At 45.7% G+C, this 26,102-nt stretch overlaps 1 protein-coding gene across 1 annotated transcript in view; it reads right to left on the bottom strand.

Moving 5' to 3' along the window:
* Positions 1-2,108: 2,108 nt before the first annotated feature.
* Positions 2,109-26,102, bottom strand: part of LOC128337948 (uncharacterized) — a 45,450-nt gene continuing 21,456 nt past the window's right edge. The window contains exons 2-7 of the mRNA XM_053279710.1: positions 21,711-22,666; positions 12,207-12,258; positions 11,991-12,093; positions 10,450-10,613; positions 6,971-7,216; positions 2,109-5,194 (exon numbers count right to left, since the gene is read on the bottom strand). Coding sequence (XP_053135685.1) covers positions 4,433-5,194; positions 6,971-7,216; positions 10,450-10,613; positions 11,991-12,093; positions 12,207-12,258; positions 21,711-22,666 — 2,283 coding nt within the window. The 3' untranslated portion in view covers positions 2,109-4,432. The remainder of the gene's footprint in view (positions 5,195-6,970; positions 7,217-10,449; positions 10,614-11,990; positions 12,094-12,206; positions 12,259-21,710; positions 22,667-26,102) is intronic.

Here is a 26,102-nt window from a genome sequence, read left to right as displayed (position 1 = left end):
CCCAGAGGCTCCTGTGTGCTAATCCTGTGATGGGGTCAAAATTACCCAGCATACGTTATTAAAATATCTTAAGAGCATGGTGTGCCAACTGCAAAGAAAAGGGAAACCCAGTATTTCCCTTGGGCAGTGCAGGAATAGAACAGCAGTAAAAGTGGTGGGGCCAGTAACAGTAATATTTTTGTACTTACAAAAAATAACTGAGGAGCAGGTGCCTACCAGTTTCAGTTTCCCATTCAGTGCAACAGAGATACAGAATGATCCCTCAGACTGCACACAGCAATTTCAGGAGGGGCTTGAAACATCACCAGACAATTGGCCTCATTAAGGTTGTGGCATGCCTGGAGTATAGAGTAGTGGTGGTGGAGGTTTGCAGAAAGGGGGTGGGATTATTATTTTAAAAATACATCCCACTTCTCCAGTACACTAATGCTCGGGATGGCTCACATAGTTCATAAAATGGATACAAGGTAAAGTAAATGATTAAAAAGGTTAAACAGCCAGGCTAAAACCAGATTTAAAATTACAAAATTTATTTATTTAAAAATCTAGAAGTTTCAAATTAAGTTAATAAAAAGCTAAAAACTGGGAACTTAAAAACCTACCAGAAATAAGCAGCAGATAACAGAAACCTCTTTTAAAATGTGTTAATTAAAATTAAAAAAAAACACTGAGGAAGGGAGCATGTCGAAGCTCTTTGGGGAGGGTGTTCCAAAGCTGAGGGGCAACAACTGAAAAGGTCCTGTCTCTAGTCCCTACCAACCTGCAGGAGAGGAGAGCTGGTCTTGTGGCAGCAAGCGTGACTTGTCCCCATAGCTAAGCAGGGTCTGCCCTGGTTGCATCTGAATGGGAGACTTGATGTGTGAGCACTGCATGATATTCCCCTCAGGGGAGGGAGCCGCTCTGGGAAGAGCAGAAAGTTCCAAGTTCCCTCCCTGGCAGCATCTCCAAGATAGGGCTGAGAGAGATTCCTGCCTGCAACCTTAGAAAAGCCGCTGCCAGTCTGTGAAGACAATGCTGAGCTAGATGGACCAAGACCAATGGTCTGACTCAGTATATGGCAGTTTCCTATGTTCCTAACTAGATTAAGTGGTAGGGCTGTGAGCAGGACCTGAGATGCTGAGCCCAGGGCCCTGGCAGGTTCATATGGGAAAATGCAGTCTGATGGGTACCCCTAAAAAAGTTTTTTTTTTTTAAAGGGCCTCCCCCACCCTCTGCTAACTGAACAGAGATGTACCTTTTTTAAAGTGGTGATTTTATTGAGCAGAGAGAGCACAACTGGCCCTAACCATCCCCAGCACAGCATCCCTACCTTATGTTTCATTTTTAGATTGTGGGCCCTTTGGGGACAAGGAGCCATTTTTATTTATATCTATGTAAACCACTTGGGATCTTTTGTTGAAAAGCAGTATATAAATACTCTTTGTATCTGGATTCCCGTAAACTAAGGACAAACCCCAGTCTAGAGCCTGCATGTTTTGTTTAAAAAATCGGCTCTTTCACATGGCCGCCATTAAGATAGGAAGAGTGCCTGGCCAGGGTCAGAGAGCCGTGCATGCTTCTGAGTGGCAGTTGTGTGCACCCAAACATCAAGCTAGGAGGCAGGGAGTGTGCTCATGTGCCTACCAGGAAGAAACTGAATCAGATGGGTGCATCCTCCCCGGATTCTAACCTCAGCATATTACTGAGCGTGGACAAAAAGCCATCCGACTCAATTCCCATCTTCCATAGGATCACACTCCCCGCCTCTGACTTGATGTTTTGGTGCTCATGACCAATCGGGAACACACACACACACCCCTCTCCTACTCTAATTGTGGTCATGTGGATAAGCCTAATGAACACCATCCAACAATACTGAAGATTAAGGAGATCTCCAAAAAGGCACCGTAAACTCTTCTTATACTTCCCCTACTATGACTGGGTCCAGTGCTCATATTTCTATCCAGCATGCGTGCATAGACCAACCTCTCCAACTGTTGTCAGTGCTATTAAAATACAACAAATGGAAGCTTAAGCAGCAAGTGGAACTCTAAATTAGTCTCACTACACTAAATTAGTCTGGGCAAAAATCAGGGTTAAGTATGTTAGGAGCCAGACTTAAGACTCGCTTGCATAGCAAAAATTGAAAATCACTTTATTTGATTGATGGAGGGGAGAGAGATTTCCATGAAGAATCCACTCCTACACACACCTGTTTTTCAGCAGATAGTTAGAGGCTTAAATATCTCAAGCAACTGTGGGAACCAGACACCATCACACAGCTCAAGAAGGACGGTGAAACGTGAAGTGCTTTTGAACATTTCTCACCAACTTATAATGGGGCAACAATTAAAATACTGGAAGGTAGTAAGTGTGAGCAGACTTTCCTTTTTTTGAGTCTTAAAAGTGCATATTCTTCATTTGTCTTCAGAATTACGCAGCTGCTTCTGGCCACAAACTTTTCTCCATTTAGTGTGCGTGGGTCGTCAGGATGGGTGATGACAGAAAAGCATTCCTTCATAATGAAAGGCAAATGACTGAACAAGCAATAAGTATTTATCAGCCTTAAAGAGTATTGTATCAAAACAAACACACAATACAGCAGCAAGTTGAAAGAACAGAATATTCAGTATATGCTGAAAAATGTCCCAGCATGCAATTTACAAATGGCACATAATTGGCACTACAGGCACAAAAATGATCTGTCATGGCTTCCCTCTCAAGGAATGCTAGAGATCTCAACAAAAAAACACTATTTTCAAGAGGTACAGAGCTCTCATGTCAAGCATCTTCAGCAAAGCACAGTTCTTGGGGACCCCAGCAAAAAAAAAAAAAAAAATCTTTACAAACTAGTTTAAGGGTGTAGAAAGTGTCACTAGGACAGATAGCACAGTGAGGGGCAGGGAAGCCACACAGAGTGAGTTCACATGACCGACAGCGGGTTTGGGAGGAAATGTTGAGGATGTGTTGGGATGCAAGAGCGCATGTTCTCAGCGGACGTGACATCTGAACCCACTCAAGTCCGGTTCCCACATTTTACGCCCGGGTTCCAGATCTTAGGCAAAGAAGTCAGGAGAATCTCAGGAACCAGATGTAGTAGACAGGTTCCGACATCATGACCTCCAGAAGCATGCTCATAAGCAGGCTTCAACACTACTGGTAGACAGAGACAGTGTCTCTAGCACTTTAATTTCCTTCACACAAGAATGTGTGTACGTGTGCGTGTGTGTGCATATGCTCATTTTGATCCTTCCAGCCAACCCTGTTAAAAGTAATTATCACAACTGAGACAGCACTCCTATCTGTCTTCCACACGCCAGTATTTGCAGCAGCAGAACACTATGAAGGCATGGCAAATAAATGTGTGCCAGGAAGCTGCAGATAACCAGGATTTCTGGTGCCCCCACATTTCAGGCATCTCCACTCCACACGTCACAGTGTTTTTAATGCTGCAGCAAAGCCTAGACAGATGCAGCAAACAGGCTTGTGCTCCTGTGAGAATCACCCGCAAGGGTGATTAGCAAGGTTTCGTGAGATTTTAGTTCTTTGAAATGGGTATTCTTTGAACAATGACCAACCACTAGGTATGGTTTCCCCAAGTATGCATTCATCTCTCTGAAGCATCAAGACTATCAAGTTAGCCATAATTCTTTCCAGATGGTACTGTTAACATGTGAGAGATTCCCCTGTGCCAGGGCCCAGGGGAAGAAGGAGAAAACAGACAGATCTCTGCAGAACAGAGGAAGGGAAACCATCCCCTTCCAACGGAGTCCTTAAGAAAACTAAAGATCTCCTCCCCCAAAGAAACTGGCAATCCTAATTGTCGAATTTAGTCTTACACCTAAATGCGGTGAAAATCAAACAAGGATAACATGAACTACATTTTGTGCTCACATGGCTATCATGTACCTCTTTATTTTTCTGTCCAACACAGCTCTGAATTCTAGCCATCCTAACCTCTGTGCAGCCACAATGAAACTTCAGCAAGGGATTGTGCAAGTTATCCCCGTGGAGAGAATTTGGTTGTTATGTTGCAAACTATTGTGTCAAAAACAGCATGACCTTTTTCACACAGACCTGATCATTTGTTTCCTGGTAGGGCATCGGAACAGACAGTACCTCCCTATTCAAACACCTCTCTAAGAAAGCCTGATTTCTTTTTCAGATGAACCAAGCGGGTGTTCTCTATAAGATCTCCGTAAGCCAATACAAAAACTCCATGCACTGCGATTTTTGCCCGTCATTAGATGCAACTTAGCAGGAGAGGTGGAAATGCAATAGAGCACACATTCACATGATCACTATGCCCACAAGGCTGCCTCAACACACCTTCCGCATTTTATGTGCGGTACAGCTTCCGCTCCATCACATAGGAACATTTATTGTCTTTATTGCTTCCAACTGCAACAAATGTGAACATCTGCTGTCAGCTTGGATACCGTGTTTGGAAGAGTTATTGAACGGAGGTTTGACACAAAGTGCGAGATGCTAGGGAATCAAAATGTTGATGAGTGCTGGGGTTGCCAGTGTCCGTAACAGGCGAGTAACTTTGTTCCTTGTAAGAACTGCAGCCCTTCAATGAATCTCTGTATGAACCGGAGTACTCCCCCCAAAGGTCATGGTCTGTCCTGATGTTGGGGGACTCAGCCGGGCTGCCTTCTCTAAGAGGCAGGCCTACTGGTTGCTCTTCCACCATGGCGATCTCTAGATCATGGATAATGTTCGGCTCAGATAAAGTATCTGCACACGGATTAACGTGCTCTGCTAGTACCAACGGCTGTTTGTCATCCCCTTCTTCAGAAATAACAAAAACGGGTTTGGGCTTGTCCATCTCCGGCCATGATGGCTCCTTGGATTTTGAGCCATTGACTGCATTGCTTGCCAGTTGGATGGAGCTTTCCCGAGGGTCTTTGAGTCCCTGGCTTTGGCTGTTGACTGGAGACCGGATGCCCAAATGCTTGGAGTGATCAGTTAGCCTTGGACGGCTGCTGTCAGGGGAACTTGTTAGAAAGCCCAAGTAAGGATTTCCAAACCGGGATCTTTTCAAGTTGGAGCTGCTCAGCTTTCGCTGTTTTTGGGCTGAATGTGTCAGTGGGTAGGATGCAGTGCTAGCAGATGACTCAGAGTAAGCCAGCTCAGAGGCAACCTCTATTTCGGTGGCAGATGTTACTTTTCGAGACGCTGCAGGCTGGTTCCTTGCAGATGTTGGAAAGCCCTGGCAGGAACAATAATACGGTCAACCCTGATGGACAACAGTGCGATGATGGAGTGCTCAACAAACATTTTTTCATTTGAAATGCAAAGCAAGTCCCTAAACCTGAAGGCTGAAAAGATAAGCCTGAAAATCCCAGAAGCCTTTGTAGGCCTTCAGTGCCCTGCAGAGCTTCCTACGTTAGCCTATGATTGGCAGAATTATGCAGCCATAAATCCAGTTTATGGAAATTGCATAATATACACAGCCTACATCATGCCAGGAGCCACCTAATGGCGCTGGGTCGGTGGGTGGGGGGAGTAACTTGCCTAGGGAGCAAGAGGTTGCTGGTTCGAATCCCCGCTGGTATGTTTCCCAGACTATGGGGAACATCTATATCAGACAGAAGCAACATAGGAAGATGCTGAAAGGCATCGTCTTATACTGCACGGGAGATAGCAATGGTCAACCCCTCCTGTATTCTACCAAAAAAACCCACATGCCTCTGTGGTCACCAGGAGTCGACACTGACTCAACGGCACAACTTTACTTTACTGACATAATGCCAAGGTCCCCCACCCCACCCAAGATTACCGATTTCTTTAAGTACAGAGCATATAGTGTCCTGCCTATGATAGTTCCATAGCTACATTACCTTCAGCAATCACAAGGAAAATGTACTATCTGGGAAATAAATTGCATTTTCCCTGCTACAAAATCCTGCAGTTTTAAAATGGTGGCAAAATCCAAGGTCCCTAAAAGAGAACAGCAGCTTTGAGGAAAGTTTTGTGGTTAATGCAGCACACATTTTTAAAAGACCCATAGCAAAGTCAGGTAAACACTAAATCCTAGATCTACATGGCATGCACACTCCCGGTTTCCAGTTGTGCGAATCCGGAAATTTTTGGCACTGCACCAACCTGACATTTACCTAATGTCAGTAATCTTAGACCAGTGGTTCACAACCTGGGATCCTCCAGATGTTGCTGAACAACAACTCCCATCATTCCCAGCTACAATTTATTGTGGCTGGGAGTGATGGGAGTTGTAGTTCAGCAATGTCTGGAGGCACCCTGGTTGGGAACCACTGGTCTAAAATTTGATGTCCAGCAATCTGCAGTTGACTGGTAACCTCTGGATAAAGATAAAGTTGTGCCATCGAGTCGGTGTCGACTCCTGGCGACCACAGAGCCATGTAGTTTTCTTTGGTGGGATTTAACAGGGCCATCTCCAGCGCAGTATGAGATGATGCCTTTCAGGACCTTCCTATATCTCTGCTGCCCGATACAGGCGTTTCGCATAGTCTGGGAAACAAACCAGCAACCTCTTGCTCCCTAGGCAAGTTACTTCCCCGCTGCAGCATTAGGTGCTGTGCTTGAAATGCCTTGGAGTTTTACTTTTACTTGGAGTGTCACTCCATATCCTTGGATGGCTGTGCTTAAAACTCTGGAATTGACTCAACTTAACTGGACAGCTGCCTATATTACAAGAAAGTGGCAAGAGATCTACGTGTCCTCCTTCCATATTTCTGACTTTTATACATGCACTTCCAATGAGGTTATGACTAACAAGCATAGGAGCAGGAAACTGTGATGCACAGATCACTTGTGCATCCTTCCACAGCAGCTTCCTCGTAATGTCCAAAACAGCTCTCTGAAAGGCTTATCATCATCCAGATATGGCAACATTAGTGGGGAAACAAGCAAGATCTAAAGAACTTGCATCAAACTCCAACGTCTGTTGAGTCTGCAGACGGCACACTTTTGACTCAAGACCCTTTGGCTCTTTGCACATACTTACACTGTTGTTCACCAGCTTTGTGAAAGGACTATTCGTGGTCCAAGTGCACCATTTTTTCTGCAGCTGAGGTATCGGAGTCAGCAAGTCATGAAAAGCACGTGCACTCCATGTTCGTTGCCTCGGGTAATGGCTCTCAGACTGCGTGGACCCTTTGCCAGCAGTGCCCATGCCTGGACCCATGTGATCTGTAGTCAGCCAATCAGAAACCGAACCTGGACTGGTGATGCTTCTTTTTAGGCTTTTGTCCTAAAAATAAGAGTGGGGGGAAGAGGGTTGAAAATGAGGATACCACCTGTGGCATCTTCATTCTATTGGGCAATGAAGGCAACTTTCAGTCTCTTTGTTGTGGTCGTTTTGCTACTAATAACAAGGAAGGCAACATTCCATCAGGTTCCAAATTCACACATTTACTCTTCATATAAAAACAATTTTATGAATTAGTCGATTTCAGGGAAATACCTTTCACTTACATAGCTGAAAAGCCTGCCTATATAAATTATATACACACGCACAGAATTTTGTTTACAATTTGAGTCCTACTAATGCAGGAAAGCAAGGCAGCTGTAATTATCTCTCAAAATCTGCACCCCCAGCCCTCTCCAGTATTCTTGCAACAAATTGTTTTTTGTTTTGTTTTGTTTTGTTCTGACATTTTATATCCCGCTCTTCCTCCAAGGAGCCCAGAGCGGTGTACTACATACTTAAGTTTCTCCTCACAACAACCCTGTGAAGTAGGTTAGGCTGAGAGAGAAGTGGTTGGCCCAGAGTCACCCAGCAAGTCTCATGGCTGAATGGGGATTTGAACTCGGGTCTCCCCGGTCCTAGTCCAGCACTCTAACCACTACACCATGCTGGCTCTGTTGTTTGTTGTAACAATTTGTACCCATCTGTGACGACTCATATCATAAGAACAGCCCTGCCGGATCAGGCCCAAGAATGCTCATCTAGTCCAGCATCCTATTTCACACAGTGGCCCACCAGATGCCACTGGAAGCCTACAGGCAGGAGTTGAAAGGGGCATGCCCTCTCCCCTGCAACTGGTACTCAGAGGCATCCTGCCTTTGAGCCTGGAGGTGGCCTATAGCCTCTGACAAGTAGCCGATGATAGACCTCTCCTCCATGAAGTTATCCAAACCCTTCTTAGGACCACAGGAGTGCTTTCCTGGCTCCTGAAACCCATTTCCCAGAGACATCCTTGACTCTCCACAGCAGTGGATTGGCTTTCCCGCTAAAAACTCCCTCCATTACCAGAACTCAGAGACTTCAGCTCCCTAGAAGGGCTGGAGCTACTGCTGACCAACCATGGCTTCTCAGTAAAAGGATTTGGATAATCTTTTTCGCAAATCCGCTTACAGTTTCACATTGTCTAGACAAGCATTTCAAGTGAGTCCGAGATCTTTGTTTACTGTAAAGGCTCAGCATTTCACACCCCTGTAAACATTGGAGTAATGTACTGGATAATGCTGGGAACGGAACTGCCGTTACCAAGTGGAAAACAAGTCATTATTTTCATTATTTCCTTGGCATTGAGCTGATTTCAGGTGCAAAAACACACTCCTCTATGGAGGGGTGGGATTCTTCCCCCCAGAAATTTAGACTTGGGAAGATACTGGAAACAGTTATAACAATGTGCATCAGTGTTCCCTCTAAGGCGTTTGCATGCTCACACATTTACTGATGTCCGCTCAGTTCATTTTAGATCCCGCTCAGGTTGAATCAGAAAGGTCCCACTCTGAATGCAGGTGTGCACACACTGCCTTGATACTGCCGCCCAGAATAGAACTCATTCCGCACACAGATGGGGAAAAAATTAGAGAGAACGCTGATGTGAATCGTTTTGTTTGAATGTGACTATTGTTTTCTGGTCAATGTATTTGCTTTTTTAGGATTAAAAGGATATGCCAACATATGTTGAACCGCAGACTGGGAAAGAGGAAAATGCCTTATAGTGAGCCAGAACTCTGGTCTATCTAACTCAGCACGGTCGACACAAGGACCGGAAGCCGCTCTCCAGGGTTTCAGACAGGAGTTGCTCTTTGCCGTATCTAGCAATGCCAGAGATTGATCCTGGCATCTTCTGCATACAAAGCATGTGCCCTACCACTAAGCCACATCATCTTATTTGTTTGTTTGTTTGTTTGTTTGTTTTATTTACCTAGATACCTGTGGGACCGCCTGCTCTCAAGCGTTTCTGCCCACCCAACAAGGTTGTCAGAGGGGCCTTTCAGCCATATGCCTAATTTGAGAGAGGCTAAATTGCCATGCATGCAGGACAGGGCCTTTTCTGTTGTTGCCCCCAGGCTCTGGAATGCTCTCCCAGTTAATGTTCACTCTCTGACATCTGTGGCTGCTTAAAAAACAACAACTAAAGACCTTTTCATTTACTCAGGCTTTTACCCCTTTAAAGGCTGCCAGGTTTCTCAGTTTTCTTGCTTCTGTTCTGATTATATTTTTAATTAGTGTTTTTTTTGTGTGTGTTTATGGTTTTTAATGTTGATTTGAAGGTTTTGAATGTACTTTTTATGGAATTTTATTGTATTTTAACTTTTGTAAACCGACTTGAGATACATTATGAAAGGCAGTATAAAAACTGAATGATACATAAATAAATTTAACATCTTTATATACCACCCACTACCAAAGTGGTTTACAATAATGAAGCAAACAAAAAAGATTAACACATTTAAAACACATTGAAAATGTAAAGTTAAAATCATTAATAAAATTCAACTAAAAACAACAACAAATATTTATATACTGCTTTTCAACAAATGTTTCCAAAGCAGTTTACATAGAGAAGCAAACAATAAATAAAAAAGATGGCTCCCTATCCCCAAAGGGTTCACAATCTAAAAAGAACACAAGATAGACACCAGCAACAGTCACTGGAGGTAATATGCTGGTGGTGGAGAGGGCCAGTTACGCTCCCCCTTCTAAATAAAGAGAATCACCACGTTAAAAGGGTGCCTCTTTGGGCAAAGAGGCACCCTTTTAACGTAGTGATTCTAATTGGGCAAGCAGGGACCAGCTAAACATCAACTAAAACTTCAAAAAGCTTGGCTTCAGTTGTTCCCTAAAGGGCATCAGGGATGGAGCAGTTCTAATCTCAGCAGGAAGTACGTTCCGCAGCCCTGGGGCCACTACAGAGAAGGCTCGCCTTTGAGTTGCCACCAGACAAGCCGATGGCACCCTCAGACGAACCTCCCCTGGTGATCTTAATAGCCGGCAGGGTTGGTAACGAAGGCATTTTATTAAACAGGAGGCTATTAAATCTTAAATTTTGTAGGCTACGGTTAAAGGGGGTCCTGAATCTGAAAAGAAGAAGTCTACTGATATGCACATATTTATAAGTCAACCCACAGACACTCAAGAGAAAGTCGACCAGTCAGCAATAAGCAGACATGCTTTGTCCCAAGTGCTACAAAAGGACCCTTTCTCTAGAAATATTCACGCCCCCAACACAGAAAGGGCTCCTTTACCTGTATTCGGTAGGAGGTAAAATTCAAGCCATCACCTCCAGGGCCAGCTGAAATGATAAACACTTCATCGCTCCCAGACTCAGTCGTCACTGCCGACATGGAAGAGGGTGCATCTGGGTCTGTCTGAGGAGGAGAGCACCCTCTACTGCCTTCACAGGAAGTGACTAAATACAGATACAAAACAGGCATTATATTTAGGGAAGTATGGGGGTGAGTAACCCCAAGTAACTGCATAAACGGATCAAGATTCCCTAGGATTCCTGCCTGGCATCTTTGTCTGGATGGGAGGTTCTGACAGAAGTGTTGACTCTACAGTATATCAAAGGCTCATCATCACATGGCAAACCTGTTCTTGGACTGTACCACTTCAAAATTCTAGAGGGGGATCTGCATGATTGAGTATAACCTTCACATTCACCCAACCAAAAATAATACTATAGATGAAAAACTATGTATTATTGGTGTTTTCAAGATCACCTCTAGAACTGGATGAACCAAGGGTGCATTTGACATGCTAACCTAGCTTACATACTAAATATATCTGTTTCTGCTAGCAGCATATTGAGATCACTTTTGTGGGATTTTGCTGGCAGTGGTGTGGGCTGGGGGGAGAGGCTTACTCCACCAAGGAGAAAAAAACAAACAAAAGCAGCTTAGATTACATGTATATAGAAATCATCTCAACCAAGGAGGTCAGGAATGAAGAATGAACAACACAGGGACATAGGAAGCTGTCTTATACCGAGTCAGGCCATTGGTTCATCTAGCTCAGTATACCAGGGTTGCATAACTTGCGTTCTCCTGAAGGTGTTGGACTACAACTCCCATCATCCCTAATTACTGGCCACTGTGACTGGGGATGATGGGAGTTGTAGTCCAACAACAGCTGGCGGGCCCACATTGTGCAGCCCTGGTCTACACTGACTGGCAGCAGCTCTCCAAGTTTTCAGGCAGAAGTCTTTCTCAGCTCTACATGGAGGTGTCAGGGATTAAACCTGGAACCTTCTGCATGCGAAGCAGATAGTGGCCACATTCAAAGGTAACATAAAACCAGAAGTCGCTTCACCTCCGGTTTTGGAAACTGCACAGCCAAATGTGGGCAACGGCAGTTTAGTGGGGAAACTGAGCTGCCTTTTCCCTCCCTGAACTCTTATTTGTACCATCAGTTTGTACTAAAGTCCACCGCCTAGACCTCTGGTTCCGCGGTGCCAGCGTTACATCCAAACACTGGCACCACAGTTTCCCTCTTTTGCAGCCGGAGTTGAGGGAGGAAGTTCCTCCCTCACTCTGGCTGCTATTGGCTGCTGGGGCTGTCCTTCAAGTAGAGAAGGACGTCCCAGTTACCCCTCCTCTCTTCAGTCAGCAAGACTGCAGAGAGGGAGTTTTCTGTTTCGTCTGAATTTGGACGGGAGAGTGGGGGAAGAGGGGCATGGAACCGCAGGTCCATTGGACCGGCAGTTCCGCATTACATCCAAAGGTGGCTGTTCTATTGCTGAGCTACAGTTCCAGCCCAAATTTCTAACGAATCGTTTTCCACTTACCTGCTCCATTCCCACCAACAGAGTGGTTGTTGTTTTCATTCTCTTGACTTGGCATCACCAAGCGGAGTTCGTTGATATCAATGCCAGCATTCTGGATCCCATTCTACAACTCAAAACATTCCCCAGTCAACATCTTCAAGAAGATAGCAATCAGAGAGACAGAGAGAAACCAAGAACCTGCACAAATCAGTACGATCACAAATGACGACCACTAACCTCTTGGTCGCAGCGGGCATCTAAAGAACTCCTTTTGGGACACAATTTCTGCCTGAGAAAAAAAGAGGCAAAAGATTGTATTTACGTCCCTGTATTTTTTTAACCAACCTCAGCAGCTGTTGATTCTGTAGTATCTGTTCTCTTGTGCACTTCAAAAGAAAGAGAATGCAACTCTTTAAAAGTTTTAGGGAAGGCATTTCCAGAAAAATCGAAGGAATATTCATGTCACTGTAGAAGGCATTATGGACGAGACATTTATACAGCGACTGCTTGGGCTACCCATGTTCAAGAAGGTGAGTTCAAAAAGCTCAAAGAGCAACTAGAATGCCTACAGGACTGGAGAATCCATTGAAGAGATAAAAGTTGCAGATCTGAATCTGGAGCCTATAAGACCAGTTCTGTATTGAATATATAAGAACGGCAACACATACACAAGACTTCTTTCTCCTAACGCAACTATTTATTGCTTACAGCAAGAAAAAGCTGGAGCTTTAAGATTGTTGTGGGGGGTGGGAATCAAGCATAGCTTATTTGAGGACTGTCTCTGGTTGACAGCCCATATGGGTACACGACTGTTCAGGCCAGGGGTGTAGCAAGGTTGACACACACACACACACACACACACACACACACACACACACACACACACACACACACACCTACCTCCTATGTGCCACAATAGAACATCATCCTAAAGTATTTTTTAAAAGGTTTTGTAAATTGTGGACGATGCAAGTCATTTAATGGTACTAGAGAAAGACATGCTGTTCTGGTAGCTCCAGGTCTTAACACTCACATCAATTTCAGAGGATGAATACAACTGAAGGAAGTCCGGGCAGGTGTGTGGGCTGGGGGAGTCAGTAATGTGACTTGCCTGGGGGGGGGCAAGGCAGTGGGCCTCCAGACAACTGTCTCCCCTTACCCTATTATAGTTACACCTCTGGTTCAGGCCCCTTAGGAGATCATACAAGCTCAACTGCTCACACAGGCTTCTGCTGCAAAACTAAACATGTGTCCCCTCCCAAAACCTTCTTCTCACTTGGCCTTTCTCATCCTGAGACTCTCTGCTCTTGGCTCTTAAAAAAGCAGTACACAAAAGTCTATATATGCAGCAACATTATGCAATGCCACTTTTCCTGGATGGTACTATTTCAAAATGCCCGTGAGGAGTGGGCAAAAAAATGGCAAATGCGGTTCAATGTAAGCAAGTGTAAAGTGATGCGTACTGGGGCAGAAAACACCAACTATACATATATGCTGATGGGATCTGAGCTGTTGGTGACTGACCAGGAGAGAGATTTTGGGGTCGTGGTGGACAGCTCATTGAAAGTGTCGTCTCAGTGTGCGGCAGCTGTGAAAAAGGCAAAATCCATGCTAGGAGTCATTAGGAAGGGGACTGAAAATAAAAATGCTAATATTATGATGCCCTTATACAAATCTATGGTCATGGCCATGTCTGAAGTACTGTGTACAGCTTTGGTCACCATATCTTGATATTGTAGAACTAGAAAAGGTGCAGAAAAGGGCAACCAAGATGATCAGGGGCCTGGAGCACCTTCCTTATGAGGCCAAACTACAGCATCTGGGGCTCTTTCCCTTGGAAAAGAGGTGACTAATTATGCATGGAGTGGAGAGGGTGGACAGAGAGACATTTTTCTCCCTCTCTCACAGCACTAGAACCAGGGGTCACCCCATGAAACTGAAGGTCGGGAAATTTAGGACTCACAAGCGGAAGTACTTTTTCACACAGAGCATAATTAATCTATGGAATTCTTTGCCATGGGATGTGGTGATGGCCACTAGCTTGGATGGCTTTCAAAGGGACTTAGACCAATCCATGGAGGACAGGTCTATCAATGGCTACTAGTCTGCTGGCTGCAAGCCACCACCAGCCTCAGAGGCCCGATGCCCCTCAATACCAGTTGCAAGGGAGTAACATCAGGAGAGACGGCATGCACATACCTCTTGCCTGTGGGCTCCCCAGAGGCATCTGGTGGGCCACTGTGTGAATCAAGATGCTGGACTAGATAGGCCTTGGGCCTGATCCAGCAGGGTTGTTCTTATGCTCTTATGTAAAATAATATCGGAATCCTGCCCACTAAAACAAAAACAAGCAAACGAAAAACAGCAACCACCTTCTTTCACATAGAAGAATGGGGATATTACGGTTAGCCATTCCAGATTTTTCTATAATTTGCTCACTTTCCAAGTATCGTCTAATTTTGTGTGTGCGGGGAAAGTATTCAGATACTTCAGAGGGGGTAGATTCAATAATTTTGGCCAATGAAAGTTCTGCTTTTTAAGAACTTTCCCCAGCAAAGATCTATTATTTGTTAAGAACATTTAGATACCGCTTTTCAACAACAACAAGCATTCTCAAAGCAGCTTACACAGCAAAAGAAATATAGCAGAGGTTCCCTGCCTCAAAAGGGCTCACAATCTGGGGGTGGGGGGAATAATAAAAATACATACCAGCATTTCCTGCCCCGAATTTGGTGGCCATCAGCATTAATCTCAGGTGATTACGGAGAGCAGGCCTACAGATGTTAAGGATTTGATCTTGTGAAAAATATTAGTGTGGCGGGGGGGGGGGAGGATGCAGGGGAAACTAGGAATAGTTTCAGTAAGAGTTGTTAACCCAAGTGGGGCTTACCATTCAAAAAGAGAGAGACCAGCAACAGCCACTGGAGGGATGCCATGTTGGGGCTGGAAAGGGGGACAGATACTCTTCATAGGAACAGAGAAAGCTGCTTTCTACTGAGTCAGACCCTTGGTCCATCTAGTTCAGTATTGTCTACACTGATTGGCAGCGGCTTCTCCAAGGTTGCAGGCAGGAGTCTGTCTCTCAGTCCTGTCTTGGAGATGCTGCCAGGGAGGGAACTTGGGACCGTCTTCCTGCAAGCAGGCAGGTGCTCTTCCCAGAGCGGCCCCATCCCCTGAGGGGAATACCTTACCACGCTCACATGTAGTCTCCCATTCAAATACAAACCAGGGTGGACCCTGCTTAGCAAAGGGGACAATTCATTCTTGCCTACCATAAGCTTCCCCTGATAAATATAAGAAAAACAACAACTTTTTTTTAAAGTGCCTCTTTGCCCAGTTAGCAGGGGCAGGGAGCAAGATTTACTGCCAGAGGCCAGGAAGTAAACAGCTGGAATGTGCTAGCCCTCAGAAAAAACAAGGCCTCTGTTGCCGACAGCCTGGACCAGTTCTGGGATGCACAGCCTGGCTGATGGGCCTGGCACTCAGTGAAACAGAGCCTGTGTTCATGGCTGCTTCTTCCGATGTGCGGAAACAAGAGCATAGACTGCAGCTTTTGGGGTGCCTTCTATGACAGGATGGATGGACTCCATCACGACAGCAATCTTTGGTCTTTGGTCGAATACAGGAGGGGTTGACCATGGCCTCCTCCCGTGCAGTCTGAGATGGTGCCTTCCAGCATCTTCCGATATCACTGCTGCCTGATATAGTACCAGCGGGGATTCGAACTGGCAGCTTTCTACTTGTTTAGTCAAGCATTTCCCCGCTGTGCCACTCTTCTGGTGAGAGAGCTGCAAAAACCCAGGAGGTCACCGTTGGAAGCAACTCCTTGGCAGGTCAGATGTTCTACATTTTCCAGTTCCGCAGCCTCCGCGTAGCCCGCAGCCGCCGAGCAAGGACTCCGGCTCTGCTGGGCCCGATTAAAATCAAACAAGGTAGACAAGCTTCTTGTTCTCGGGGGCTTGGGAAAGACGGGGGGGGGGAAGCAACCCCTCTGCTCACTCAGGCCTGGCCTCGTGGCCAAAAGTAATTAGAATTATTGGCCAACCAACAACTGAAGCTTTCATTGCCGCTCCAGGCAGTAAACAAAGGCAACAGTGTGGCAAAGTCTTGGAGCTCCCCCCAAAAGCTCACTGTGGCCCAGGCAGACATTTGCTGGTGACCGTTCTCCCCGCCACCGCCCCCCGCCCCGTTCATTAGAATGGCTGCTAGGTGCCAACTTTGCCCTGTGCCGTTCGGCTGCCTGCAGGGTGGAAGCTACTTTTAGCCAGGCTGCAGCAGATTAAAATCAGAAATTAATCGGAGGGATGAGGGAAGGGAAAGGGTAGCCAAGTTCTGGCTTGCTCTGGTCTCCCGAGGACAGGCACGGCGGAGGGCGGAAGGAGGACGCTGAACCCGTTTCGGGAGAGGGGTTACTCTTCTGGCTTCCTCGGCCACAGAGTAACCGGAGGAGGTGGCCGTCTTCTGGGCCGGCTCATTCAGGGCGTTGCGTAACCGAGAAGCTAGGTTAGAGGCTGTGGGTCTGCAGTCAATCGTCAGTCATAGAGACCAATTGTTATCATTGCCGTTAACATTTGCATTGTTAACGGGCTTCCCCCCCATCAATGCTCTGCTCACACCCACCGCCCCCCAACGCTGCCCAGCAGATGAAAACAAGATGTACGGGTAACGCCACCTTTCCTTTATTTCGGCCGTAGTAGGCCAATCTCGTAGAGGGGAGCTGGTCTGGTGGTACAATCTGTACAGCAGTTACAGATTGTTCCCTTTGCTAAGCAGGGTCTGCCCTGGTTTGTGTTTGAATGGGAGGCGACATGTGTGAGCACTGTAAGATATTCCCCAGGCCTGCTCAACTTCAGCCCTCCTGCAGATGTTGACCTACAACCCCCATCATCCCTGGCTATTGGCCACTGTGGCTGGGGATTATGGGAGCTGTAGTCCAAAAACAGCTGGGGGGGCCTAAGTTGAGCAGACCCGCTCTGGGAAGAGCAGAAGGTTCCAAGTTCCCTCCCTAGCAGCATCTCCAAGATAAGGCTGAGAGAGACTCCTGACTCCAACCTTGGAGAAGCCACTGCCGGTCTGTGTAGACAATACTGAGCTAGATGGACCAAGGGTTTGACTCGGTATAGGGCAGCTTCCAATCAGGGGTGTAGCTAGGGCAGAGAGGGCCCATGTTCATCCCCCTCCCCCGCGGCCCCTGGGACGGAGGGAGATAATGAAGAAAAGAGTTGGGGGTTCCTCAGGAACTGGGGCCTCCGGGTTCTTTGAACCCATCCGCTGAATTATAGCTACACCCCTGCTTCCAATGTTCCTATATCAGTATGCCAACATAGAGAGTGTACCCTGCAGTGTACACTCACAAGCTACAACAACCTTTCTCGCAACAAAGGATTCTATACCCTCCAACATTTCATGGATGAAAACAGGGACATGCCTGTGAAGGTGTAGACGGTCTGGGACAACTCACCGTGGCCAATTCACCGCATTGAGTTGGCCTCAGAGAGCTGGCTGCAGAGAGCTGGCCATGTTGAGTTGGCCGCGGTGAGTTGGCCGATTCCCTGGCCAAGGAGCCTAGAAGCTGTGATGTACCACCTGGGAGGTGTGCTGTATGGTTCCAACTACAAGCATGGCACAAAATTCACATAGAGTGCATTACTCCAGATGACCAAAGCAAAATGAGCCAATCACAGCCTCCCTTAAGCAGGATTACACATAACTAAAGCCTCGACCATTTCTGCTTTATGATATGTACATTTATGACTACAGATATTTATAGGCTGCTTTTCGACAACAAAGGTTATCACATTAAGAACATAAGAACAGCCCTGCTGGATCAGGCCCAGGGCCCATCTAGTCCAGCATCCTGTTTCACCCAGTGGCCCACCAGATGCCTCGGGGAGGCCCACAGGCAAGAAGTGAGGGCATGGCCTCTCTCCTGCTCTTGCTCCCCTGCAACTGGTATTGAGGGGCATCATGCCTCTGAGGCTGGAGGCAGCCTATAGCCACCAGACTAGTAGTCATTGATAGACCTCTCCTCCATGAATTTATCTAAACCTCTCTTAATAAGAACACCCTCCAAGTATATAGCAAAAGATATAAGAAGATGGATCCCTGTCTCAAAATATCTCTCTCTCACACACACTCAAACTCACACACACAGGAACAGCAACTTGAGAGGTGCTATGATGGGCTGAAGAGGAACAGTTGCCCGCCCCCTGCTAAATAGGAACATAGGAAGCTTCCTTCTACTGAGTCAGACCACTGGTCCATCTAGCTCAGTATTGTCTTCACAGACTGGCAGCAGCTTCTCCAAGGTTGCAGGCAGGAATCTCTCTCAGCCCTATCTTGGAGATGCCAAAGAGGGAACTTGGAACCGAGATACTCTTCCCAGAGCGGCTCCAGCCCCTGAGGGGAATCTCTTTCAGTGCTCACACTTCTAGTCTCCCATTCATATGCAAACAGGGTGGACCCTGCTTAGCTAAGGGGACAAGTCATGCTTGCTACCACAAGACCAGCTCTCCTCTCCTGGTAAGACAACCTGGTAAGAGAACCACCACTTTAAAAGATGCCTCTTTGCCCAGTATTTACTCTGCAATAGTCCTGTGTTTCACGGATTTAAAAGCCAAAACTGATGTTCGTTCTTTGGGTTAATGGGATACTGGGAAAATAAAATTGTTCTACAGCAGATTATCAATATTGCAAAATAATACACTCCAGGAACTACAATGTGGGAAATGACCTGGTTTGTTGATATAGTATTGTTCACTATATGATGGCCTTAGTGTTCATGTGCATGAATTCACACGTATGTGCATTAGAGACTAGAGGCATCCCTCATCCCCATTTAGAACTTTAATTGCTAGAGGAGAACTGGTCTTGTGGTAGCAAGCATGAATTGCCCTCTTTGCTAAGCAGGGTTTGCCCTGATTGTTATTTTAATGGGAGACTACATGTGTGAGCACTGTAAAATTGGAATGAGACTGCTCTGAGAAGAGCATCTGAGGTTACAAGTGGCATCTCCAAAATCGGGCTGAGAGAGGCTCGCTCCTTCCTGAAACCTTGGAGAAGCCACTGCCAGTCTGTGTAGACAATGCTGAGCTAGATGGACCAATGGTCTGACTCAGTAGAAGGCAGCTTCCTATGTTCCTATGAACACTGAAGTTTTAATCAAGCATTTCCAAAAGGGACAAATTAGATATCGTGATTTAGAGATATAGTGATTACTTTACCAGAGAGCTTCTGGCACACCTTTCTTTGGTTGCTCAGCAGAGTTTTTTCTCGTTGATTTCTCTGTTTTGTTTACTGCCAGACAACCATTATTGGTTGTTTCAATTTACAGTTGTATATACGTCATCATCTTATGATATTGTTTTCAGTACGTAGCTGTGATTTGATTGCTAACTGTTTTGCAGAGTCTCTTTAAATTGTTGTGGTTCGGAAAGTTGTGATATAAATAGTTTAATAAAATATATGCAGAAATAAGGAGGCTCGAGCCAGAAATGTTTTATGCAGTTCCAAGCCCTAAAAACCAAGCTAAGATGTTCTTACTGGAGGCTTTCTTTTTTTTCTTTTTTAATTAACAAAAACAAAAGCCTTGTGTTTGATACTCTCTCTTTTGAAAACATTTCAGACACTAGTGCTTCTTTCTTACTGAAAGAAAACAGAATCTCTTGCTATCAGGAGTTCTCCAAGGAGACACAGGTAATAAGAGTGTACTCCAGATAATACAGACATTGAGAATGGACTCAACTGTTTCTCTTCCTCTCCCAACAGACTGGAATCCCAAAGTAGATAATTTGCAATTTCTGTTTCTTGGCATTCTAAATGTTGGTTTTGCTACGTTGCATCACTAATATCAACTGGTATATTTGTGGCACATAATTGCCACTCATGGCCTAATGCAAGATAGTCCGAGTCTTACACCATTTGATGGAAAGCAATAATTTATTGATTGTAACTTCCAGAGGGGTAGGCTTTAACCTATGGAAACGTATGCCCCCCTCCCCCAAATGGGCTAGTCTATAAGTACCACAAGGCCATTTACTGTTATTGGTTGCAGTATCAGAGACTGGTACAATTGCCAGGCATGTGAAGGCAATATTTTATTCTGCAGTTAGGAACATAGGAAACTGCCATATACTGAGTCAGACCATTGGTCTATCTAGCTCAGTATTGTCTTCACAGACCGGCAGCGGCTTCTCCAAGGTTGCAGGCAGGAATCTCTCTCAGCCTTCTCTTGGAGATGCTGCCAAGGAGGGAACTTGGAACCTAGATGCTCTTCCCAGAGTGGCTCCATCCCCTGAGGGGAATATCTTGCAGTGCTCACACTTCTAGTCTCCCATTCATAAGCAGCCAGGGCAGACCCTGCTTAGCTATGGGGACAAGTCCTGCTTGCTACCACAAGACCAGCTCGCCTCTCTTTATTGTATCCAGAAAGACACAGGAGGTGGGTCTTGCAGCTTCCCTCCTCGGGTATTTGACAAAATTAGCCACATGAAAGCCATGTTGTGCCATTTAAAGAATACACATTATATATTTGAATATATTATCATCTCAAGCTTGTTCCCTGATGGGAATCAGGTTTTGGAAAACTCAGCTTCAGATTCTGAACTTGGATCTCCATGCCCCTCAGAAACCTTAAAGATTTGCACAAAATGAAATAAACTTCTCTGTTTTCCCCACACCGTTTGTTTCTTGATGTTGGGTGTTTATTTTCAGACATCCATCCATTTATTTCACATACTGCAGAAGATGAAGGGATCAGGTAAAAGGTTGGGGCTTATAGCTCAGTGGTGGAGCATTTGCTTAGCATTCAACAAGTCCCAGGTTCAATCCCTGCCATCAACAGGTAGAGCTGAGAAAAATCCTCGCCTTAAGCCCTAGAAAGCTGCTGCGAGTCAGAGTAGGCAATACTAAACTAGACGGACCAGTGTTCTGACTCAGTAGACAGCAGCTTGCTGTGTTCCTAGGATCTGAGTTTTGCATGTGTGCAGAATGCAGGAATTGCTGTAGTGTTATGGCAAAGCAACTGTAGTATTATGGGAAAGCATTTTAAGGGAGTAAGGGGCTTTTAAAAATATTTTAAATTTTTGCCTTAATGAGCATTTAACTCATTGATCATAAGAGGGTTCCCTCCCAGTTCATTCTAAAATTCTTTCCCCTCTATTAGGAAAGTAAAACCCAATACTTAAAAGAACGAACCTCCTTCCACAACCCCACCCACTTATTTTTGTAGGTGGTTGGATTTGTTTCATACTGAAGATCTAATGCTCTGGCATATATTTAGCACCAAGAAGAAATTTTCCCTCAAATCAGATTTCCTGTTGGATGCCCCATAACCTGCATCTTCATCATTCCCAAGTTCCCATTCCTAAAAAGTGATTAGGAATAGGAAGCACAATATTCACACATAGGTGCTGTTTAGGGACTCCCCACTTCCTCCTGTACATGCAAGTATTCTGCAGCGCGCATATATTTCTGGCTAACTCTCTGCTTCTAGGTACTGAACGGCTTTGTTACAAACCCATGAGATCCAAAACTGTGGACTGATAAAACAGATCCTGATAAACTCAGATGTGTGTGTGTGTGTGTGGCGGGGCAGGAGAAGAAGGCCCAATCCCACACACAATCTACTACAACCTGCTCTGGGAACTGCTCCCAAAGATAGTGACTTGTAACCACTGAGAATTAAGAGCACCAAGTTTCTTGAAGGGGGGGGGGGAATAAATTAACAATGGCTGAACTTACCTGCAAGTTATACAAAGTGTGGACAAGAGAACAAGTGCAAAGAACAGGATCCCTGTTATGATTACCAGCATCATAATATTCTCCTTTCCCTCCTTTGAGTCCTTCGTGTCCATCAGGTCCGTATCGTTCTTGTACTCGAAGAGCATAGCAAAACCTCGCCCACGGTCCGTCATTGTGATCAGCTCTACGATTACCTCTACCATCTTCAGAGAAGACCCAAAAGTCATGTTCTTGTTCAGCGGTGAATTCGTGCCGCAAAAGCGGGAAGAAAAGGCAATGAGGTCAGAGACGTACAAAACATCAAGGGGACAAACATCTGCTAATGGCTGCTGGGTGGAAGAAGTATCCATTGTGAAGACCATTGGAGAGGTCACATTCTCTCCAAAACCTACCTCCTCTACAAGTGTTTTATCTCCTCCCCTAGCAGTGAGGTGAGCAAACCATATTTTGTCCTTTGGGTCTTTGTTCTCTTCTCGCCCATCAGTATTTTGTCTCAGCAAAGAGACATTGGTTGATCCTGTTAACGGTAGCCCATGAGGCTGAGTACTGGCTAACTCTTTTGGTTCTGCAGATGACTTTAATTGTTTGGACTCCTGTATCTGTGTGGTGGCTTCTGGAGATCTATCATGAAGGCTAGTAAAGTCCTTTGAGGGAGAATCTTGGAGCAAAGAATCCTTGGTAGGGGAGACAGTGGAAAAGTCTGACTTTTCCTCAGTGGGAGTGATTGCCTTCTTTGTATTTTTCGGAAAAGGAAGAAAATCATCCCAAGCATTTGGGTTCCCACTTATGCTTTCAAAGACATCAAAGTCAAAAATTTCCAACATTAAGTACGTTCTAGCAGGAATAAAAAACTGCCAAACACAGTGCATGCCTGATGAGTAATTGTTTGGGAAACCAGGTGATAAAATAAGACCTCTTTCCATGGAGCTGAGCTGCGCACCACAAGAATAGTATACCTGAAATGTAAAACAAAAGCCCTCTCAGTTTATTGGGAAGAAATATTTTACAGCCAATTTACACTACCATCCTGAGCATTTGCCCCTCTTCCAAATTCCATCAGGGCTTTGGCCAACAGTGTTTCTGATTTCTTCATTACCGTCAGGACCAACAGCCAGGAGCATAGGAAGCTGCCTTATACCAAGTCAGACCATTAGTCCATCTAGCTCAGTATTGTCTACCCAGACTGGCAGCGGCTTCTCCAAGGTTTCAGGCAGGAGTCTCTCCCAACTCTACTTAGAAGGACCTGGGACCTTCTGGATGCAAGCATGCAGTTGCTCTACCACTGAGCTATGGCCCCATCCCCAAAATATGGTATGTGCCATAGCACAGGAGAGAAGAGCTGGTCTTGTGGTAGGAGAGGAGAGCTAGTCTAACAGAGGAGAGGAGAGCTGGTTTTGTGGTAGGAGAGGAGAGCTAATCTAACAGAGGAGAGGAGAGCTAATCTCACATAGGAGGTCTAACATCTAAATTCCAAGTTCCCACCCTGGCAGCATCTCCAAGATAGGGCTGAGAGAGATTCAGTATATGGCAGCTTCCTATGTTCCACTCCACAAATTATAGGAAGCTGCTTGGGACCAAATCAGACGCTTGATCCATCTAGCTTAGTATTGTCAGGCCTGCTCAACTTCATCCCTCCTGCAGATGTTGGCCTACAATTCCCATAATCCCTGGCTACTGCCCACTGTGGCTGGGGATTATGGAAGTTGTAGTCCAAGAACAGCTGGGCCTTCTTATCCCGCTCTGCCACACACACACACACACACACACACACACACACACTAACAATAATCTGAGTTTATCAGGATCTCTTTTCTCAGACCACAGTTTTGGATCCCATGGGTTTGAGCAGGCCTGGTCTACACTAACTGGCAGGGGCTCTCCAAGGTTTCAGGCAGGTCTCTCCCACAGCCCCATCTGAAGATGCTGCCAGGGACTGAACCTAGGACCTTCAGCATGCAAAGCAAACGCTCCTCCATGGAACTACCATCTTCCTTCGAGGTAGCTGTGTTTATATTGTGAACATTGTGGTTGCTCTCTGATATCCTACTAATTTTGCCTCACTAACACCGTGAACGGCTGTACCGATCATGATTTGTTCCAACGTTTGTTGGAAATAGTTTGGTGTGGAGGAGCCTGCCTCCATCCAAGAGGGAGTTGGACAGAGTGACCTCCAATTCCGTGGTGATATTTGGATCTAGAGAAATAAATCAACTCCGAAAACATCAATGCAATTCCTGCACTAAACTGAAGAACATAAATCCGCCACCCCCCGCCCCGCCCCAGACCTTCGAAAGATGAAACAGTTATAAATTAACAAGGCATTTGCCCTTTTGTGGGCACTATTCATTCCACTGGCATTAATTGGGGAGGAAAGGGGATTTGTTAAAAACTAAACTAAAAAGGATTAAGTCATTTTTAGTCTGTTTAAAAACACAAAAAGGCTCTTGGCAGAACAACAGACAAATCTTACAGCGTCTGAGTAGAGGCACAAAATATTCTAGATGCTTTCCCCCCACCAGCCCCTCTCTGGCTCACATGAAAATTAAAGACTGGAAAACATCATAAATTATTTACTAAAATCTCTCTCGCACATAGAGGCATGCCTGCATGCACACACACACACACACACACACACACATTCCTAAAACAGAGTCCATGCACTGTAATGGTCAAGAAACTTGAGCTCGAAATCCTGCCTACATCCTGAACACGTGGCCTGAGGCAAGCCATACCCTCTCCGCTTCAGCAGTAATATGGGTAGATGATAATACTCACCTGCCTACCCACCTTAAGAGGTTGTCAGGATTACATCAAGACAGGAGTGACCCAGGGTACTGCACTGCCTGAGGCAAATTGTGCCCCATGCAAATTGTGCTGGGGGTGGTAAGGACACCCTCCCACTGCGCCTTCAAGGAACCACAACCCACCTCCCAGGAGTGCACGGAACCGGTTCCGTGCACATCCCTACACAGTATCCTTCCTGTGGCCGTTGCTGGTGTTTATCTTATGTTTCTTTTTATATATATATTGTGAGCCCTTTGGGGACAGGGAGCAGTCTTATCTATTTATTATTTATTTCTCCATGCAATCTGATTTGAGAACTTTGGTTGAATGAATGAATGAGGAATATCTTTATTATGGTCCTTGACCCGATGTGAGCATTATAGTACAGAGTTTCTGGTACATTCGATGCAGTTGGTACATTGTCTGTCCATTGTCCTGTAGATATTGAGATAAAAGAAGTTTGCCCAAACCATGGACACATCCTGATAAGGGGAACCTTCGCCACTGCTTGAATAATCTTGCGAGCCACGGCAGAAAGTTTAGCGACCCGAGAGGTAACACACATAGCCTTATCTGCAAGAAGGTAGGTTACATAAAAACCCATGGGTCTTCCCTGTAAGTTCTCTAAAAGGGGCAAAATCAGTGTGCTACGTGGAATGCTATAAAATGTACAACAGAGTAGGATATGGGCCAAAAAACCTTTTGCTGAAAAGCAGTATATACGTAGTAGTGGTCAGTGGCGCTCTAACCCCCAGAACTTGGGGACCTGCCCTGTGGCCTCCAAGGTCCGGGAGGGCTCGTGGGGGGGTTCCTGCCACCACCCCGCACCCGCCCTGCTGCCGCCCCACCACACCGCCAAAAGTTACCTTACTTTAGCTGCCAATGTGCGCGGCCAGGGGGTGGGGGGGTGAACCAAATAGGCCTCCCCCCGCTCCGTGGCAGTGGCAGTGGCGGGCGGAGTGGCCGTTGGGCCTGCCTGTCTGACCCAGTGGTCCTTGCAAACTGCGAGGCACCCCAGCCAACTGAATTCAAACACACATCGAATTCCCAAAGATAGTGCATTCAATGGTCTTTGCGCTGGTACGTGCCTATGCTGCCTCAAATCGTAGGAGAGTGAAGATGGCCCTTTTTGTTCAGGCTTTTGGCCAATAAGCTGTCCCTGCTCTTTTTAAATTTTCAGCGACGTTTTGTTCTCTCTTTTTTTTTTAATGAGTTTTATTGTTTTATCTGGTTTTGATGTGTTCTTGGATGTGTTATTGTTTTAGCTTGTTGTTAACCGCCTTGGGGTCTCAGGACGAAGGGCGGTACATAAATATAAATATAAATAAACTATGTAACCTGTTTAAAAATAGGCAAGAAGGTAAGAATCAGGACAGTGCTACACAAACTGCACTGAAAATCGAGCGGTCACAACTCCTTTGCAAAATAAGGCCACAAGGGCACAATTTCCAGTGGAAAAGAGGTGGGTGGGAAGCGGGATGCTTACTCTGCTTGTGCCCAATAGGATTGCCAAACACCCAGGACAGGCCTGGGAACTCCAGAAGATGGAGCAATCCATCTCCCGGAAGTGTTTCACACCTGGCTTATGGTCCTCATCTCCTCCAGAAT

Source organism: Hemicordylus capensis, chromosome 15, assembly GCF_027244095.1.
Source record: "Hemicordylus capensis ecotype Gifberg chromosome 15, rHemCap1.1.pri, whole genome shotgun sequence".
Classification (NCBI taxonomy): domain Eukaryota; kingdom Metazoa; phylum Chordata; class Lepidosauria; order Squamata; family Cordylidae; genus Hemicordylus; species Hemicordylus capensis.
This window is presented reverse-complemented; position numbering and strand designations above follow the sequence as displayed.